Source organism: Sminthopsis crassicaudata, chromosome 1 (genome assembly GCF_048593235.1).
Source record: "Sminthopsis crassicaudata isolate SCR6 chromosome 1, ASM4859323v1, whole genome shotgun sequence".
Lineage (NCBI taxonomy): Eukaryota > Metazoa > Chordata > Mammalia > Dasyuromorphia > Dasyuridae > Sminthopsis > Sminthopsis crassicaudata.
Window position 1 is genome coordinate 76,324,883 of NC_133617.1, and position 21,411 is coordinate 76,346,293.

Below are 21,411 nucleotides of genomic sequence, written 5' to 3' on the forward strand. Positions count from 1 at the left end.
ATGGTGGCTAACTCTCAGTTATCCGAGTTCATTTTGTATCCCTTTTTCTCGACACTCCCTCTCGGCCCTGATAACAGGAACTGTATCCTATTTCATCCTGTATGGTCAGTGCTGAGGACGGACCTCGCCTAGAGCAGGCACAGGAGCGGGCTTCTGGGATTTGTTTTAAAACGGATGAATGAGACACTCTCCCGATCTCCGACCCGGACTGAGGGCAACCATCAGACCCAAGAATCGGGGGGAGGGGAAAAAGTAAAGAATCCGGCAGTCACAGGATGCAAGCAGGGCTCGGGGCAGAACCAGCCCGGGAGGGGAGGGGGCTGGAGGAGCGACCGCAACACCACTGGCTCGGGGGCTCGGCATGGGAAGGGAAGGAGGTCGGAAGTGGGATGGGAGTCAGGGGTCGGGCCGGTAAGGGTCACCCAGGGGTCAGAGGGGAGAGGGGTGGGAACCCATTACCTCAAGTCCGGGGGGCCCACGCCCTCTTCGTCTCCTTCCCCCCGCGGTGTCCGGGGGAGAACAGGGGCAGCAGCCGGGGTCTGGGCCGGGGCGTCCCCCCCGCCGCCTGCGTCTGCTCCCTCGCCCGCCGCCGCCGCCCTTAGTTCCTCCTCAGTCTGGCTGCCCGCGGTCCCTCCACCGCCGCTGCCCCCGCTCGGCGTCCGCGGACCCGTCCTCCGGCGCCGAGAGCCGCCCGCGCCACCTCGGTCCCCCATCTCCTCGGCCTCGGCCTCAACCTCAGCCACTACCGCCGAGCGCCAGCCGCCCAGCGGCTCAGGCACCCCACGGCCCGGCCCGGCCCGGCCTAGCCCCGCCCGGCCCAGCCCCGGCCCCGCCTCCGGCCCCGCCTCCCCGCCCCCCCGGCCAACGGCCGCTAACCGCCAACTGCTGCCCCCTATCGGCGGCCGTAGGCCACGCGACAAGCAGTCCTAGTCCCAGAAGCTCGGGCTGCGTGGGGAGGGGAGGGAAGCGGCGGACCGATGAAAGCGCAGGCGCACGCCGCCCTCGAGGATTTGTAGATCCCGCGGAGGTGGGGCGAGACACGTGGGAGTGTGAAGCGCCTAGGAAGTGGCGACTCTAGGTACGCCGGGTCTTGTAGTCCAGAGAAAGGGGGGAAGGGGGAGGGGGCGGGAAGGCATCCGCATCTCCTCCTCCAGGCAAGCCATGGACTGAAGGAAAGCTAGGACGCAGACTTACCCTTGGGAGTTGTAGTCTGGGAGTGGCTCGAGCACGTGGGTAGCTCCGTTACCTGTTCTCGGTTCCTGAGTCCCTGGGCGGTCCCATCTGTGATTCCGGTCTCCAGAGGAGCCGGAGAATTGCGGAGAACAAGAAATTAGGTGAATTACATGTCAGTCAGCGTGTGTGCACGTGTGTGGTTATTAGCTCCTCAGTATCCTGCTGACAAAAAAAAAAAAAACACCTTTTCTGTGGCGTCATTGGCCGAGCTCCTGCCGCAGCCACACAGTGAAGGAGTTCGATAAACGGTCTCTAAATCCTTTACCTTTCTTCTGTTTTATTGTGCTCTATTTGAAAACCTTCTAGAATTCCCCAGGCCTAAAAGGTAAAATGGAACCTTCTTAGTCTTGCACTTAAGGCCTTCTACAGTCTGCTCCTTTAAGCCTTTCCAGCTTAAGTTCTTATTCTCTTCATGCTTTGTACATTCCAGACAAATGGAACCACTTTTCCAGCCTCTGAACTCCCTTGGCCCGTTTCCCCGGGTCATCAGTCATGCCTAAACTGCACTTTGTTACTCAAGGCCTATTGAAACTCTCCCAGGGAGAGGGAAGCCCAAGTGAACATTACTAAACCCGGCTCCCCTAAAACCTCTTAAAATGGCGATAAATTAGAAAAATAGAATATGGGGAAAGAGCGGGGCAAAAGAACGATTAAAAAAAGGAAAAACTTTCTGATTTACAGAACAAAGAAATGCGGCCAACCCCCCACCCCCCACCCCCCCCCCCAACTGGACCCCACTCAGTACAACAAAGTCAATACTCAATGAGGTAAAAGAAAATGTCTTGAATTTTGAGCTGAAAGGCCAATAAATTCAACACTCTCATTTTACAAATGAAGAAACGAAGGCCCTGGAGGTCACACATAATGAGTGGCAGAGGTCACTGCTGACCTAGTCCTGTTGCCTCTTCTCCAGAAGGAAAGAACATAATCACAATAACAACTACATTTCCAGAAAAGGTAATGGATATACCATAGGATGTTCCAGAGCATTTAGAATTAGTACATAAAGAAGACTCAGCTATCCATAAAATTGGAAATGTTACCTGATGGGAAAAGTCAATAAGAACAGAAATAATTCGCTGGAGAGTGAGCTGGAGTAGAAATTTTCTGAGGAACAGAGTGACTCAGATATGCAGGTTAAAAAACAAAAAACAGAGCCAAGTTGTTTTTTTAAAAGCCAACATTCCTCTTCAAACAAAAACAACAGAGTTAAAGACTGAGATCAGTAAGATAATCAGAGAATTACTGGCTAGAAAGAAGAAAAAAGCCAGTGGTATAAATACCATATTCCAGTTATATGGAATATTTTCTTTTCTTTTTTTTTTTTTTGTATTAATAGTTTTTATTTACCAGATATATGCATGGGTAATTTTACAACATTGACAATTGCCAAACCATTTGTTCCAATTTTTCCCCTCCTTCCCCCTCCCCCCTCAGATGGTAAGTTGACCAATACATGTTAAATATGTTAAAGTATAAATTAAATACAATAAATATATATATACATATAGATATAGATACATATCCAAACAGTTATTTTGCTGTATAAAAAGAATCAGACTTTGAAATAGTGTACAATTAGCCTGTGAAGGAAATCCATAATGCAGGCCGACAAAATTAGAGGGATTGGAAATTCTATATAGTGGTTTATAATCATCTCCCAGGGTTCTTTGGGTGTAACTGGTTCAGTTCATTACTGCTCTATTGGAACTGGTTTGGTTCATCTCATTGTTGAAGAGGGCCACATCCATCAGAATTGACCATCATACAGTATCATTGTTGAGAAATATAATGACCTCCTGGTCCTGCTCTTTTCACTCAGCATCAGTTCATGTAAGTCTCTCCAGGCCTTTCTGAAACCATCCTGTTGGCCATTTCTTACAGAACAATAATTATGGAATACTATTTTCTAGAAAATTATTTACATTAGAAACAAAGTGAAAATTCATAGGATCATAAGATATTAACAAGAAAAGCTCTAAAAGTTGACTCCTTAAGAAATATAATCAAGTTTCAAAGCTATACTCTCAAGGAGAATTTTACTAGTAACCAAGAAGCATTTCACATAACAAAATAAAACAAAAACATTCACATTGTGAAAGACTTTTGATAAAGACAAAAATTGAAAAAAAACAGTAGAATTCAATATGCTGAAAATCACAGGGAATTGGCCTGCATCCCAAAATTACTTATTCCAATAACAGACAAGATGTTCCTCAATGAAGTCAGAAAATTCAGTGCTTCCCTATTGTGAAATACAGAACAACAAATCAGGGTGCTCAATATGCAAATTGAACAAGAAGCAGAAATAATGTAATCTAAATATAAGTACTTGTCATGAGGAAAAAAAGATAAGCATCAAAAAGACATTAGGTTTGGCGATTGAGAAACCATTGAGGGAAAGAGAAATTCAGAGAAACAGGGAGGAAGGGAGACAGAGACAGAGAAGATAGGGAGCAATAGAGAAAGAGAAAGACAAGAGGGAGAGACAGAGAGAGATGAAGACAGAAAAGAGAGACAGAGAAGGAAGAGAGAGAAGGGGGGAGCATGGTGAAATTCAGAGAAAAAGATGTTTCATTCTGTAAAAGGTTTAGAAGAAAATTAGATAAGAAGCATCTGACTTGGAATATACTATAACAACTTGTTCAAGGAATTTATTTGAGCAGGGAAGGAAAGATAGATGATAGCTGACAGACAAGATCATATATCTTTGAAAATCTTAAAATGAAATATAAATGTTTTAGCTTTCCCTATTAGTATCTAGTAAGACTTTTGTTTTGATTTTTTTAAATGGAGGAGACTTTGGTATATTTGTATGCAGCAGGAAAGGGGCCAGTAGATGGGGACAAATTACAGAATGGAGATGATGAGGTTGGGGGTGAGAACAGACCAAAGAGCTTGGGACAGTATGCATGTAGAGGAGCTGACCTTTGCAAATATTATGTCCATCTCATCATCAGAGACTGGAAGAAAGGAAGAGATAGTTTGGAATGATATTAGAAAAAGGAGTGAATAAGAAGGCATTCTCTGTAAATAGTCACATTTTCTTCAATTAACTGAGAGACTAAGGGGGAGAAAGTCCCAAAAAGGAAGGAATGAAAGCCAAGTTCTAGGCATCCAAGACTCACATTTGAGAGTGGGAGATGGGATAAGGTTCTTCAGGGTTTACATGTACTTCACTATACATGTACATGTATATGTATATATGTATATATGTATAGACATTCCACTAATCTAGTGGCTTAGTAGGATAAAACCTAGATCTATGATTCCATCTGTGTGAGGAAATTCCCTTTAATCATTGCAAGTTGAAACTTTCCCAATGTGTGGAGCAAGTATGAAGTAAGGACATGGTGAAGAACTTACAGTAAGGTTAAATTCCTTTTCTGTATTCTATCTTCTCTAGGTCTCTGTGACCTGCATAGGTATGTTCAATGTTTAGGCTACTAATTGCTTAGATTTTTTGTTGACATTTATGTCTGTCCAGGCTATCGATGTTTAGGCTACTAATTGTTTAGTTTTGAGATATATGATGACATTCAATTAACTGGTGGGGAAGGGGCATCTATCTCTTAATGTTCCCCAAACTCATGATGTAATCCTTTTGCAATTAAACCTATAAAAACTGTATATCTTCCCTTAGTTCTTTAGCCCTTCTACCGTGAGCTTTCTTTCTTTCCCTCCTCACGGTAGAATTGCTCATTCTCATGAGAATTTGTTAAATAAACAACTTTTCTGCTTTTTACTTCGAGAGGTCTCTGAGAAGTCATTTTTGGATAGGATTTTCTATCCCTCACACCAACAACTTTTGGGCAGCTACATGGTGCAGTGGATCAATTGCCAGGCCTAGAGTTAAGAAGACTCATTTTCCTGAGTCTAATCTGGCCTCAGACACTTACTGGACAAGTTACTTAATTTTCTCATCTATGTAAGGAGCTGGAGAAGGAAATGGTAAGCCACTCCAATAACTTTGCCAAGAAAACCCCAAATGGAGTCACAAAGAGTTGAACAAAACTGAAAAATGAGTGAACAACAGCTGCAACTTATAGTATTGTTTTAGAGAATTGTCTCCCATCCAGAGAAGTTGACCAATTTGTTCAGGATCATAATCAGTATGTGTCAGAGGCAATACTTGAACCCAGGGCCTTCTGGCCTCAAGGCTACCTCTTTATCCACTGGGTCACTCTACTTCTTATCAGTTTGGTAACCCTTTTAAAAAAAGTAAGATTATGCTGGTATAACCTGTTCTTGATGAAAGCTCCATGGTTCTTTGTGCTCACCTTGTCTCTCTTCACTCTGCTTCTGACTCTTCAGACTTTGTCAAGAGGGAACATCCCTCTACTACACCAGCTCCCTTTTTGGTATTGTTCAGCTCCTTTTTTGGTATTGTCCTTCCCCAATACCATGTAAGGTCCTTCAGGTCAGAAACTGTCCTTTTTGTTTTTATGTTATTAACATAGTAAAGTATTTTTAAGTCTTAATAAATTATTGTCACCTTGCCTTGATTTGACATTTCCTCTTTTAGGTGGTCATTAGTCATCTTTTTTTTATTAAAGCTTTTTATTTTTCAAAATATAAGTATGAACAATTCTTCAACATTAGCCCTTGCAAAATCCTATGTTCCAATTCCCCCCCCTTTCCCCATGCCCTCCCCTAGATGGCAAGTAGTCCAACATATAATAAACATGATAGAAATATATGTTAAATCCAATATTTGTATACATATTTACACAATTATCATGGTTAGGCATCTTTTTAATAAAACAATCTATAATTTCTCCAGGAATTAAAACTAAACTTACTAGCCTCTTCCTTTAAAGAAAAGTTGTACCTTTGACCTTCTCTAGTCCTGTGATACCTCTTGAGTTTTCCATTATCTTCACATATTATCACCAGTGGTTTAATAATTATGTCTAACAGTTCTTTCTGTACCTGAGAAAGGTAATTCATCAAGGTCATATGGCTTAAACTCATCAAGGACAGATGAGGTCTCTACTTCCTATGAGTCATTTTATTCTGTCCTATTCAGTATAAAGGTCGTTCTCCTTGGTAGAGAAAAAAGAAGCAAAGTCAGAATTGAATGACTAAGCTTTATTTCTCTTGTTACCCATTCATCCTAAGCAGAAGTTTTATCCCTCCTTTGATTTTTCTCTATTATCCATGTCCACCTCCTAAAAGTAGGTGTATCTAAGAATACTTTATATTGGACACTCTCCTTTCCTCTTCTCTTTTCTTTTCCCCTTTCCTTTCTTCTTATCTTCTCTTTATCTCTTTTTTCCTCTGTTTTTCTATGTCTTTCTTTGTGATCTCATCACCTCCCATCGATTCAACTATCCTCTCTAAGTTCAGGGCTCCCAAGGCTGCATACCCAGCTCTTTCTAATCTTTCTCCTAAGCTCCAGTTTCATATTCCCAACTATCCCATAGGATCTTACACTTAACATGTCCAAAAAGAAACTCATTTTCTTTTCCCCCTAAACCAATTCATTCACTTAACTTGCTCATGTCTATCAAGGGTACCACCATCCTTCCAGTTACCCAGATTTCCAGCCTAAATATCAACTTCAATTATTCAGTCTCACTCATTCCTTATATCCAACCTGTTGCCAAGTCTTATTGATTCTACCTCCTCAACATCTCTCATATTCACTGATCTCTCTCCACTCTCATTCATTTAGTCTTCCTGCCTCTAGTCTTTCTCTTCCCTAATTCATCCCCTACACAGCTGTCAAATTGATATTTCTAAAATACAGGGCTGATTATGTCATCCCTTGATCAAGAAACTTCAGTGGCTCTCTGTTGCCTTTAAGATAGAATGCATGTAAAGTCCTTCCTGTCTGGTCTAAACCTGTCTACAGGCTGATTGCACATCTCCCTCTCCCATATTCTATCTCTAAGCCAAACTATCCTGCTTGCTATTTCTTGTACTAAATATGCCATCTGCCACCTCTAGGCTTTTACAAAAGTGCATGTTTCACCTTCTCTTCTTAGAACTCCTGACTCCTTTCAAGGATCAGCCCAAAAGTTGATTCTTCAGGAGTATTTTTCTGATTCTTCCAACTGTTACTAGTCCTCCTTTCCCCCCTCACCCCACAAAATTATATTTCACATATATCTTATTGGTTCACTCATCTGTAAGTATTTTTGTTTCTAAACAGAACATAAGATCTTATAGGGCAAAGAATTTCACTTTTTGTGAATTTGTCGTATTTAATTGACTTTAAAAAAAATAAACCCAAGGAAAGTATGGATATTAAGAAAAGATCTATTTATATAGAAATGTAACTCATCATCTGTATTCCAAAAAGATCATAAAAAAGGGAAAAGAACCCACTTGTGCAAAAAAAAAAATGCAGTTGCTCTTTTTGTGGTGGTGAGGAATTGAATAGTGAGTGGTTGCCAGTCAATTGGATAATGGCTGAATAAATTCTGGGTATACGAATGTAATGGAATACTATTTTTCTATAAGAAATGACAAGTAGGCTGATTTCAGAAAATCCTGGAAAGAGTTACATGAACTGATGCTGAGTAAAATGAAAAAACTTAAGAGAAGTTATACATAGTAGGTGATGTGCTGATTTGGAACTATGCTCAAAAAGTTATTAAACTGTGCATATCCTTTGATCCAGCAGTGTTATTACTGGGCTTATATCCCAAAGAGATATTAAAGAAGAGAAAGGGACCTGTAGGTGCCAAAATGTTTGTGGCAGCCATCTTTGTGGTGGCCAGAAACTGGAAATTGAGTGGATGCCCATCAATTGGAGATTGGCTGAATAAATTGTGGTATATGAATAGTATGGAATATTATTGTTCTGTAAGAAATTACCAACAGGATGATTTCAGAAAGGCCTGGAGAGACTTACATGAACTGATGCTGAGTGAAATGAGCAGGACCAGGAGATCGTTGTATACTTCAACAACAATACTATATGATGATCAATTCTGATGGATGTGGCCCTCTCCAACAATGAGATGAACCTGATTTGTTCCAATAGAGCAGTAATGTTAACTGAACCAGCTACACTCAGCAAAAGAACTCTGGGAGATGACTATGAACCACTACATAGAATTTCCAATCCTTCTAATTTTGTCCGCCTGCATTTTGGATTTCCTTCACAGGCTAAATGTACACTATTTCAAAGTCCTATTCTTTTTGTTCAGCAAAACAACTGTTTGGTCATGTATACATATATTGTATTTAATTTATACTCTAACATATTTAACATGTATTGGTCGATCTGCCATCTTGGGTGGGGGGAAGGAGGGGAAAAATTGGAAAAAAAAAGTTTTGGCAATTGTCAATGTTGTAAAATTACCCATGCAAATATCTGGTAAATAAAAACTATTATAATTTAAAAAAAAAAAAGAAGAAGAAGAAGAAGTTACTTGCAAACTGAGATACTGATGCATTTTTGGTGGAATTGTGAATGAATCCAACCATTCTGGAGAGCAATTGGAACTATGCTCAAAAAGTTATCAAACTGTGCATACCCTTTGATCCAGCAGTGTTAATATTGGGCTTATATCCCAAAGAGATATTAAAAGGAAAGGGATCCACATGTGCAAAAATGTTTGTGGCAGCCCTTTTTGTAGTGACTAGAAACTGGAAATTGAATGAATGCCCATCAATTGGCTGAATAAATTGTGGTATATGAATATTATGGAATATTATTGTTCTGTAAGAAATGACCAGCAGGATGATTTCAGAGAGGCCTGAAGAGACTTACATATACTGATGCTGAGTGAAATGAGTAAGACCAGGAGATCATTATATACTTCAATAACAATACTATATGATGATCAATTCTGATGGAAGTGGCCCTCTTCAACAGTGAGATGAATCAAATCAGTTCCATTTGTTCAATAACGAATAGAACCAGCTACAGCCAGTGAAAGAACTCTGGGAAATGAGTGTGAACCACTACATAGCATTTCCACTCCCTCTGTTTTTGTCCGCCTGCATTTTTTATTTCCTTCTCAGGTTAATTTTACATTATTTCAAAGTACAGAATCAGATATGCACTTTCAGACCTGGCCAGTGTTTTGAATTGTTTTACTTGAGTATTAATACTTATTACAAGGGAGATTTTTATTTTTAGGATAGATAGATTGGTGGGAAATAGTTTAAAAAAAAAAAAGAGCATCCATAAAATATTTTTTAAATATGCCCCAGAAAAACTAATTTAATACTACATTCTGCATTTTAGTTGCAAGTCTGTCAAAAATATTTTTAAATTAATTTAACATTTTTATACTAAATCCAAGCATTTCTAATTTAGGGAGAGACTGGCATGGTTCCTTCTTTGATCTCAGATATCTCTCTACCCCAAGATAATTTATAGGAATTTTGAATAAGGGAAAGGTCACAGTATTTTAAAATGTGTGTTTGGGGTCAATGTTTTGATTCATTTTCTGCTAAAATTATGCAAACAATTTTGTTTTCTTACTTGACCCCTCCCCTAGGATTGACCAGGCTTCTTCCCAGAAACAGTTTCTTAATCCTTTCTGAACAGACAAGAGGATACTCCACTCTTAGGTGGATCAGAGATCAGGGAAAGCAGTAATATTTTTTTTCTTTTTAAGAAATTTAATTAGTATTTTATTCCCCACCCCTATCCCAGTTACATGTAAAACAAAATTCATTTTTAAAACTCTAAGTTCCAAATTCTTTCCCTTTCTCTCTCCTCACTTCCCTCATTGACTTAGGTTATAATGTGTAGTCATGTTGAACAATTCTATATTAGTTATTCTGTGAAAGAAAATATAGGGGAAACCCCCCTAAAAACCCAAAAACCTCAAGAAAAATAAAGTTTAAAATATATACTTCAATCTATTTTCAGACACCATCAGTTCTTTCTCTGAGGATGAATAGCATTTTTCATAAATCCTTAAGAGTTGTCCTGGATCATTATATTGCTAAGTCTTTCATATTCAATATTCCCATTAACTTTGTACACAGCACATTTCACTTTGCATCAGCTCAAATGAGTCTTTCCAGGTTTTTCTGAATATACTGCTCATTATTTTGAATAATACAATAGTATTTCATCATACTCACATACCACAATTTGTTTAGCCATCCCTAATTGGTAGGCATACTCTCAATTTCCATTTCTTTGCTACTATAAAAGAGTTTCTACACATATTTTTGTACATATAGCTGCTTTTCCTTTTTGTTTTTAAGCTTTTTTTTTGGATACACATGTAATAGTGGTATTTCTAGGTCAAAGAGTATGCATGGTTTTATAGCCTTTTGGGCGTAATTTCAAATTGCTCTATCAGTTCACAAATCCATCACTAGTGAATTAAAGTCTCATTTTTTTTTTTTTTTACATTTCCTCAAAATTTTTTTTACTTTCCTTTTCAGTCTTATTAGCCAATATAATAGGTATGAGGGACTACCTCAGATTCATTTTAATTTGCATTTCTCCTATCAATAGTAAAACCTTTTTTTATATGGCTATAGATAGTTTGATTACTTAATCTGAAATATCTTTTGATCACATCAATTAGGGAATGCTTCTTTTATAAATTTTATTTACTTCTCTATATGTTTGAGAAAAGAAGCCTTTATCACAGAAATTTGCTTGAAAATGTTAACTATTGTATTTCCTCCAAATTTAATTCCCTCCATCCTATTCCCCATACCTACACTTTATTTATTCAATTATTTCTCCTTTCACCCTGTCCTTCCTCAAAAGTGTTTTACTTCTGACTACCCCCTCTTTCAATATGCCCTTTTCTATCACCTTTTCCCTTTCCTCTTATTCCCTTCCCCTCTTACTTTCCTGTAGGATAAGATATATTTCTGTTCACAATTGAATGTGTATATTATTCCCTCTTTGAGCCAATTCTGATGAAAGTAAGGTTCACTTACCCTCACCTCCTCCATAAAAGTTTTTTTCTTATTTCTTTTATGTGAGGCAATCTACCCCCATTCTACCTCTCCCTTTTCCTTTCTCCCAGTTCCTTTCTCACCCCTTAATTTTGTTTTTTTAGATATCATCCCTTCATATTCAACTCACACCTAAGCTCTCTGTCTATATATACTTCTTCAAACTTCTCTAAGAAAGTTCTTACAAAGTGTTCCAAATCACTACTGATCAGAGAAATGCAAATTAAGACAACTCTGAGATACCACTACACACCTGTCAGATTGGCTAAGATGACAGGAACAAATAATGATGAATGTTGGAGGGGATGTGGGAAAACTGGGACACTGATGCATTGTTGGTGGAGTTGTGAAAGAATCCAACCATTCTGGAGAGCAATTTGGAACTATGCCCAAAAAGTTATCAAACTATGTATACCCTTTGATCCAGCGTGCTACTATTGGGCTTATATCGCAAAGAAATGCTAAAGATGAGAAAGGGACCTGTATGTGCCAAAATGTTTGTGGCAGCTCTTTATGTAGTGGCTAGAAACTGGAAAAGGAATGGATGTCCATCAGTTGGAGAATGGTTGGGTAAATTATGGTATATGAATGTTATGGAATATTATTGTTCTGTAAGAAATGACCAACAGGATGAATACAGAGAGGCTTGGAGAGACTTCAACTGATCAACTGATGCTGAGTGAAATGAGCAGAACCAGAAGATCACTATACACTTCAACAACAATACTGTATGAGGATGTATTCTGATGGAGGTGGATATTTTCAGCATAAAGAAGATCCAACTCACTTCCAGTTGATCAATGATGGACAAAAACAGCTACACCCAGAGAAGGAACACTGGGAATTGAATGTAAAATATTAGCACTACTGTCTATCTACCCAGGTTACTTATACCTTCGGAATCCAATACTTAACATGCAATAAGAAAATTGGATTTACACAGATATATTGTATCTAGGTTATACTGTAACACATTTAATATGTATAGGATTGCCTGTCATCTAGGGGAGGGAGTAGAGGGAGGGAGAGGAAAATTTGGAAAAATTAATACAAGGGATAATATTATAAAAGAAATTACTTATGTATATGTACTGTCAAAAAAAATTTTATAATTATAAAATTAATAAAAAAAAAAGTTCTTACAAATACTACATCTTCCCATGTAGGAATGTAAATAATTTTATTAAGTCTCTTATGATTTCCCTTTCCTGTTTATCTTGAGTCTTGTATTTGAAAGTCAAATTTATTTTTGTCCAGCTTTGTTCTTTTCATCAAGAATGCTTGAAAGTCCTCTATTTCATTGAATATCCATTTTTCCCCTGAAGGATTATAGTGTTTTTCTGGATAGATGATTCTTGGTTTTAATCCTAGATCTTTTGCCCTCCAGAATATTAAATTCCAAGCCCTTCAATCCTTTAGTCTAAGTTGCTAAATCTTGTGCTATCCTTGTTTGAATTGTTACTCTCTAGCTATTTGCAATATCTTCTCCTTGACCTAGGAGCTTTGGAATTTGGCTATAACATTTCTGGAAATTTTCATTTTGGGATTTCTTTCAGAAGGTGATTGGTAGATTTTTTTCAATTTCTATTTTACCCTTTGATTCTAGAATATCAGGGCAGTTTTTTTGCTAATTTCTTGAAAAATGATGTCTAGGCTCTTTCTTTAATTGTAGCTTTCAGGTAGCCCAACAATTTTTAAATTATTTCTCTTGGATCTATTTTCCAGGTCAATTATTTATCCAACAACATAGTTCACATTGTCTTCTTTTTTCACTCTTTTGGTTTTGTTTTATTATTTCTTGATTTCTCAGAAAATCATTAGCTTCCATTTGCTTAGTTCTAATTTTTAAGGAATGATTTTCTTCAGTGAGCTTTTGCATTTGGCCTTTTTCCTTTCCATTTGGCCAATTCTACTTTTTAAGGAGTTTTTTTCCTTCGGTGAATTTTTGCAATTCTTTTTTTCCATTTCTGCTTTTTAAGGCATTCCTCTCGTTGACTTTTTGTACTTCTTTCAGAAGTCTGTTTTTTAAGATGTTATTTTCTTCAATATTTTTTGTGTCTCCTTTTCCAAGGCTTTGATTAATTTTTCATGATATTCTTGTCTCATTTGTCTTCCCAATGTTTCTTCTACTTCTCTTACTTGATTTTCAAAATCCTTTTTTGAGCTCTAACATGGCCTGAGCTTGGAGACTTTGGATATTGGATCATTGACTTTGTTGTACTTTTCTGAGTATATGTTCTGATTTTCCTTGTCACCAAAGCAATCTTCTGTGATCAGAATATTTTCCTGTTTGTTCATTTTCTCAGCCTATTTCTTGACTTTTAACTCTTTGTTAAAGTGGGGCTCTGCTTCCAGGGTAGAGGGTGCATTGTCCCAAGCATCAAGGGTTTTCACTAGCTGTTTTCAGAGATACGTCTAAGGAACTAGAAGTTTTCAGTTCTTTCCTTTTCCCAGGAAAAAAGAAAAAAAATTTGAGAGCCTTCTATTGATATTTTTCTGTAGACCAACACTGAGTCCTGTGGAAGTTACAATAATTGGCTCATTTTAAACATAGGAGCAATATAATGGCATGTCAGGTCCATGTGATTCCCTTCTCTGCTGCTTTAGGTTTATATTTAAAAAGTTAGGAATACCATCACAATGGCTCTGAGGCTCTAGTGAGAACAATTTTGAACATTTAGATAGCAGTTTGGCTCTTCACCTTAACTTATGTTTATATTTATTTCTTGCTAAAGTCGTTCCCTCTTTGTGGTTGAGATAAAATTCAGGTCATTAGAACTTTTGTATAAAGAAGCATTAAACTATATTAAGTTTCTATTAATAGAAAGTCCTGAAAGGAAAAAATGGAGAAATACTAAAGTTTTTCATAGAACTTCCTTCAGTCTTTGAAGAGGTAGATATGCCTGAAGAAATCAACCCGAGTCTTTTTCAAAATAAGATACTGGGAGCAGCTAGGTAGTGCAGTGGATAGAGCCACCAGCCTTGAATTCAGGAGGACCAGAGTTCAAATCTGGTCTCAGATACTTAACACTTCCTAGCTGTGTGACCCTAGGCAAGTCACTTAATCCTAGCCTCAAAACAAAACAAAACAAAAAAAAACAAACAAAAACTTGATTCTCAAAATAAGATACCCACAGGGCCAGTGGTCCTCTTAATTCTCTCCCTTTTCCAGCCCAGCTCAATTCTATTTTCTCTTTTTCTGAGTCAGTTTGAGCCCCTGTACTGCTAACCCTTTTCAATCCAGTTATTAATGTCTCCACTCCTTCCTTTCTAAAGCCAGATGTTCAAAAAATCCTTTTTCTTTTCCTTTCACATAAATTCCTTCAGGACTGATCAAGTTTCTTACCAATGAGAAGAGATTTTCTGTTAAAATGAGTCTGTTGATTCAAGAAGGAGTCTAGTCTTCCTTTATATTTAGAGAATATGTGTTTTCACTGATATATCTATCAAAGCTTAGCCCCTTGATGATCACTTTAAGTTGGGTAGGTTGATTTGATTTATTCAAGTGAGCCTCACCCTGGAGGTGCCTCTTATAGAGATAAGGGAGGTTCAGTTTCCTCAGTTCCTATCTTGCTGATTGTTCTACTTGCTGAATTAAGAAAGTGGTTGCTTACCACTATAGCTAAAGCCAATAGTCACTTTGTTCACTTGGCATTTCTATATAAAATTTTCTCTGAATTGCCTCTTATACACTGGGGATTTCCGGATCCAAAAACTGTTCCTGTTACAACTTGCCCTAATTTTTTTTTCCTTAAGGAAGATCTGATTGGTAAAGCAGAAATGACAAGAACATGGATCTACATGTACAAATATATTTATAGGGGCTCTTTTCTTTGGTAGCAAAGAATTGGAAATTGAGGGAATGCTCATCAATTGAGGAATGGCTGAACAAGTATATGAATGTAATGGAATATTATTGTGCTATAAGAAAGGAGATTTCAGGAAAAAACCTGGAAAGATTTATATGAACTGATGCTGAGTAAAGTAAGCTTAATCAAAAGAATATGGCATACACACAATATTGCAGGATGATCAGCTATGACCGACATATCTCAGTAATGATACAAGACAATTCCAAAAGATTCATGATGGAAAATGCTATGCACATCCAGAGAAAGAATTGATGGCACACGTGTGAACACAGATTGAAACATTTTTTATTTTATTTTCTTTCCTTTTTTTTTTCCTTTTGTGGTTTCTTCTTTCACAATATGACTATTTTACATGATTGTACATGTATAACCTATATCAGATTGCTTGCTGTCTTGAGAAGAGGAGAGGGAAGAGGGGAAGGAAGAAAAATTTGGAACTCAAAATCTTCCAAAAAATAAATGTTGAAAATTGAATCTGCATGTAATTGTGTGGGGGGAATACTATTAAAAATCAGTACTCCATCTTAAAAGCTGTGGAAGAAAAGGAAAGGAAAGTCTGATATGCTTCCTACATTGGGAAGGCAAATTCCAAAAAGGAGTAGGGAAAAAAAAACCAGGTAAGATACTATAGTGGGGCAGCTAGGTAATGCAGTAGATAGAGCAATGGACCTGAAATCAGGAAGATCTGAGTTCAAATCCAGTCTCAGCCTTCTACTGGCTACGTGACCCTGGGGAAGGGACCCATGAGTTCTGGATGTTTGAAAGACCTCTGAGCCCTCAATGTTGCATTATGTATGGAAAGACATTAGAGAAGGAAAGAAAGATGGAGTAAAAGAAAAGGCATGAACTTCTGAATAGCTTGTAGAAGCCCCTAGAGCCACAGATATGTGGGGAAGTCTAGACCCCAAAATATTCTTTATTTCCCAATCCTTGCACACTCATATTGCTAAAAACCAGCTTCCCCAAAAAGATCATTTTCTCCTTTGTTGACCTAAGATTTTATCTTACTTTCGAGTTAGAGAATTTATTTACTTTTTCCTATCTAATCTGTATAACTTAATTTTTGTTTACTGTTGGCTTGGAAGAATGTGTTTAGTAACTGTTTGAAGTTGTCTTTTGCTTTTGGTAAATGGGAGCTAAGCTGGCCAAGAGGAAGTTGTTAACTTCCTCTTTAGAACAATAAAAGATAGTAGCTTTTATTTTGTAATATTTTTGTAAGATTTTGAGTTCCAGTTTTTTTTCTCTCTCCTTCCCTTTTCTCTCCACCCCCCCCCAAGACAGCAAGCTATTTCATGTAGGTTATACATGTACAATCGTTTTAAACATATTTCCATTTTAGTCATGTTGTGAAAGAAAAATCAGAACAAATTGGAAAAACTATAAGAAAGGTAAACAAACCAAAAAAAATGATAAAAATATATGTTTTGATCCATATTCAGAATCCATATTTCTCTCTGGATGCAGATGGCATTTTCTATGCCAAGACTATTGGAATTGTCTTGGATTACCACATTGCTGAGAAGAGTTATGTTCTCACATTTGAGCATGACATAATCTTATTACTGTGTACAATGTTCTCTTGGTTCTGTTCACTTCACTCAGTATCAGTTCATGTAAGTCTTTCCATGCTTTTCTGAAATCAGCCTGTTTATCATTTCTTCTAAAACATGAATAATCCATAACATTCATATACTATAATTTATTCAACCATCCCCCAACTGATGGGCATCTACTCAGTTTCCAATTCCTTGATACCACAAAAAAGATACTACAAACATTTTTTGCACACACAGGTCATTCTCCCTCTTTTATGATTTCTTTGAGATACAGGCCCAGTAGTAACACTGAATAATTTTTTATTCTGAATCCTTAATGGAGTCATGCAAATAAATAATTATTTCCAGGCACTAAATTTGCCACAAATGAATGAGCTCGTTATATGAGAGCCTGATGAGAGCTTAGTATAAGGAAGAGAGAACCCCTAATATTACCTAAAGGGAAATTCAATTCTATGGAGTTAAGCTGGAAATACGATATATAATGAGGAATTTCTGCAACTTCCAGAGTTTTTATCCCTCACTCTCCAGTCCCTATAGGAGAGTTTAGCTTCATGAATGTCCTCTCTGGAAGAAAGAAGTGTCTTTCCCTACCAAACTTCTCACCCCAGCTCACCCTTCAAACAGAAAAGCAGCCTTTCTCCTGCATTCCTTCCTACAATTTGGAGTGATACTTAAACAACAACATGCAAAATACTCCAGGCTTGGTTTGGAAACCAGGTCATAAATCTATGGGTTTTAACCACCTGCACAAATTCAGCTATGAATCAATCGACAATATAAAAAGAGAATTTAAAAAAAAACCAATTCCATCTTAGAACATATTAATAAAAACAGATCTAGGCAGCTGTTGGTCCTTGAATAATATGCCTTAGCCAGATCACATCAAGATTGAGTTTGGTTGCAGGTACCACATATTAAGAAGGACATTGCCAGGTTTCAGAGTACCTAAAATAGGATGGCTAGAATGATAAAGTACCCAGAAATCATGCCAAGTGAAGACAGGTCAAGGAACTGGGAATGATTATCCTAGAGATAGGAAGACTTAGCAGGGGCATAATAACTATGTCTAACTATTTAAAGAGCTGTGGAAGAGCTATTTAATAGAAGAGGGTTGGGACTTGTTTAAATTTTGACTCCATGTCTACAATACCTGATTTCAAACTATAGTACAAAGTCATAACTATTAAAACATTTTAGAATTAGTTAAGAAATAGAAAATGATAATCTGTGGAATATATTATCTTACACAATATACAGAAGCAAATGAGCACAGTAAACTGAAGGTTAATAAATCAAATCTCAGCTATGGGATCAAGAATTTACTATTCAACAAAAAAAAAAATTGAAAAAACTGGAAAACTGACAGAAACTATATACAGATGAATTTCACATTCCTGATACAAAGAAAAGCTTCAATAGCTTTTAGATTTACACATAAATATATTGGAAGCATGGAATAATCTATGTCTGTTTTATGGATAGAAGAAGAATTTATAACAACAAACTATTACCAAAAGCCCATGGGCCTAAGGACAGAAATAGGGTCTCTGACCCAGAATCATATTGTATTAAGCTGAAATCAGAGTCATTCATAGTCTTTGTAATGTAATATATATATATTATCACTAGGGGTTCAAATACCAACAAAAACTTCAGCATCCATTAGCCCTTTATCCAGAGCAACAGTTGAATATCTACAAAACCCTGAAATCTCATCTCACTGAGAAACCCCCATAGTACTCTCTCAGGATGTAGGTGGCTCTCTTCATCACAATTCCATTGGAACTGGCCTGAATCATCTCAATGTTAAGGAGAGCCACATCCATCAGAATTGATCATTTTATAATCTTCTTGTCTCTGTGTACAACGATCTCCTGGTTCTGCTCATTTCACTTAGCATCAGTTCATGTTAAGTCTCTTCAGGCCTCTCTGAAATCATTCTGTTGTTTGTTTCTTACAAAACAATAATATTCCATAACATTCATATACCATAATTTATTCAGCCATTCTCCAATTGATTGGTATCCATTCAGTTTCCAGTTTCTGGCCACTACAAAAAGGGCTGCCACAAACATTCTTGCACATGTGGGTCCCCTTCCCTCCTTTAAAATCTCTTTGGAATATAAGCCCAGTAGAAATACTGCTGGATCAAAGGACATGCAGTTTGATAGCCCTATGGACATAGCTCCAAATTGCTCTCCAGCATAGTTGGATCAGTTTACTATGATATATAATAAACATTTGATCCAAGTATGAAATATGTAACAAATAAACAAACATATTTTGACTCCAGAGGACAAAACTGGGAACAATATTCAGAGAAGCATGGGAAATATGAATGGATGCCAAGTGGATTAAGAAAAACCAAGAAAATAATGTAAACAATAACAATAGTATAACCAGAACACTATACATAATTAAGATAATAAAAGGAAGAGAAGATAATGTCCTTTCTTCTATTGCCTCATACTGTCAGATACATTTGATATGTGGGTTGATTTTTTTGCAGTTTTTTCTCTTTACTTTTTAAAAATAAGTTTTTATTGATATCTTTTTCTTTTTTACATAAATATAGGTAGAATCCCCTTGTATTCTTCTTCCCCTTTTCAGAAAGCTATCCCATAAAACAAATATTTTCTCTTTTTTTTTTTATTAAAGCTTTTTTCCCCTTCAAAACATGCATGAATAATTCTTCAACATTAGCCCTCACAAAACTCTGTGTTCCAATTTTTGCCCTTTCCCCCACATCTTCTCCTAGATGACAAGTAGTCCAATACATGTTAAACATGCTAGAAATTCTATTTTTTTTTCATTTAAGTAATGAAGGTTATAAGTGATTTGCCCAGGGCCACACAGCTAGTAAGTATCTAAACCACATTTGAACTCGGGTTCTCCTGACTCCAGAGCCAGTGCTCTAGTCCCTGTACCATCTAACTGCCTCTTTATTTTTTAATCTTTGCTACAAGTATGATTTGATGAATAGAAAGCGGGGAGTAATCAGAATAAATATGCTATAAAATGCAAACTAGCAATACAAATAAATTTTTTAATTAATAAAAAGGTGGTGAGTTTTCCTTTATTAGAGATCTTCAAGTCAAAGCTGGATGACTTCTTGTTGGGTATGCTATAGGGAGTGATTCCTTTCCCTTTTGCATTCATTGTATCTCTGAGGTCCCTTCCACTTTTGAAGGTTCACATTCCAGTCCAATTCCTGGTGAAGACTTGTAGAGATGGTTCTAGGAAACCAGTAAAAGGTTGAGCCCATGCCAGCTATGAGGGAGATGGGAATGGTAGAGATGGAGTGGGTACACAGAAGGAATCTGACTGGGGAATTATAACAGAAGCTACCAAATCACATGGAATAAGCCTTTCCTGGACTCATAGGGACAAACAACTTGGGACAAATGTTATCCAAGAGCCTCATGTCCTCAGCTTTCTCCCTGGCTTGAAGCCCATGTCTGTGATAAAAAACTGAGGAGTAAGGAACACATAGGGCAAACTCCTGGTTTCGAAACTGACACCTGGTCCCGCCTTCAGATAGCTCTGCCCTTTCCATCTCTGCCCTCCAATACATGGGTTTTCAACAATGGGAGTTTCCTCTATGGCATGATTCTTCCTCAGAGGGAGAACAGATAGATGAAAACTAGGAATGAGCAAAATCTCTGTGCAACCTCTAGCCAAAAGGGGCAGGATATGGAAAAACTTACATGAACTGATGCTAAATGAAGTGAGCAAAACCAAGAGAACATTGTGCACAGCAACAACAAGATTATGTGATGTCAACTGTGATGGACTTGACTCTTTTTAACAATGCAGTGATTCAAGACAATTCCAGTAGACTTGGAATGGAAAGAGCCATCAACATCTAGGACTATGGGAAATGAATGTGTATCAAAGCACACTATTTTCACTTTTTTGTTGTTTGTTTGCTTGTTTTTTTCCCCTTTTGATCCTATTTTTTATTATAAAATTTTTTGACAGTATATATGCATGAGTAATTTTTTTTATAACATTATCCCTTGTAATCATTTTTCCAAATTATCCCCTCCCTCCCTTAGATGACAGGCAATCCCATACATTTTACATGTGTTACAATATAACCTAGATACAATATATGTGTGTAAATCCAATTTTCTTGTTGCACATTAAGTATTAGATTCTGAAGGTGTAAGTAACCTGTGCAGATAGACAGTAGTGCTAACAATTTATATTCACTTCCCAGTGTTCCTTTTCTGGGTGTAGTTGTTTCTGTCCATCATTGATCAACTGGAAGTGAGTTGTGATCCTATTTTTCTTGTGCAGAATGATAAATATGGAAATATGTTTAGAATATGTTTACTGTAACATAGGAATATGGTACAGTAAACTATACCTATATTGGATTGCTTGCTGTTTAGGGGAGAGAAGGGAGAGAGGGAGGGAAAAAATTTAGAACACAAGGTTTTGCAAAGGTGAATGTTGAAAATTATTTTTGTATTTGAAAAAATGAAAAGCTATCATAAAAAATAAATTAAAATAAATTGATATGCTTAAAAACTCAAAAAACAAAACAAAACAAAAGAGGCAAGCTAGATTCTAGGGTTAACCTTGAGAGGTTGGGATTTTTATTATGGTTGCTCATCAGTCTCCATATAATGTGCCCTTCCTCAGAAATCAACCAGTTTGATATCAGTTAGCTTTTACAAGCAAGAATTTACTGAGAAGATATAAGAAAGGACAAAAATGACAAAGCAGTCCTAAAAACAAAGGTATACTTTTCCCTTTACATCTTTGGGAAGAGTGGGATCAAATTTAAAACACAGTGATGCATCAATGTAGAGAATATATAGGTCCAAGAAGAACCTTTCAATCCC

General features: G+C 37.4%; 1 protein-coding gene across 1 annotated transcript in view; it reads right to left on the minus strand.

Annotated features, from left to right (window-relative positions):
• Positions 1 to 914, minus strand: part of DGAT1 (diacylglycerol O-acyltransferase 1) — a 32,351-nt gene extending 31,437 nt beyond the window's left edge. Inside the window, exon 1 of the mRNA XM_074262953.1 lies at positions 460 to 914. Within this exon, the coding sequence (XP_074119054.1) occupies positions 460 to 713 (254 nt within the window). The 5' untranslated portion in view covers positions 714 to 914. The remainder of the gene's footprint in view (positions 1 to 459) is intronic.
• Between the last annotated feature and the right edge of the window lie 20,497 nt (positions 915 to 21,411).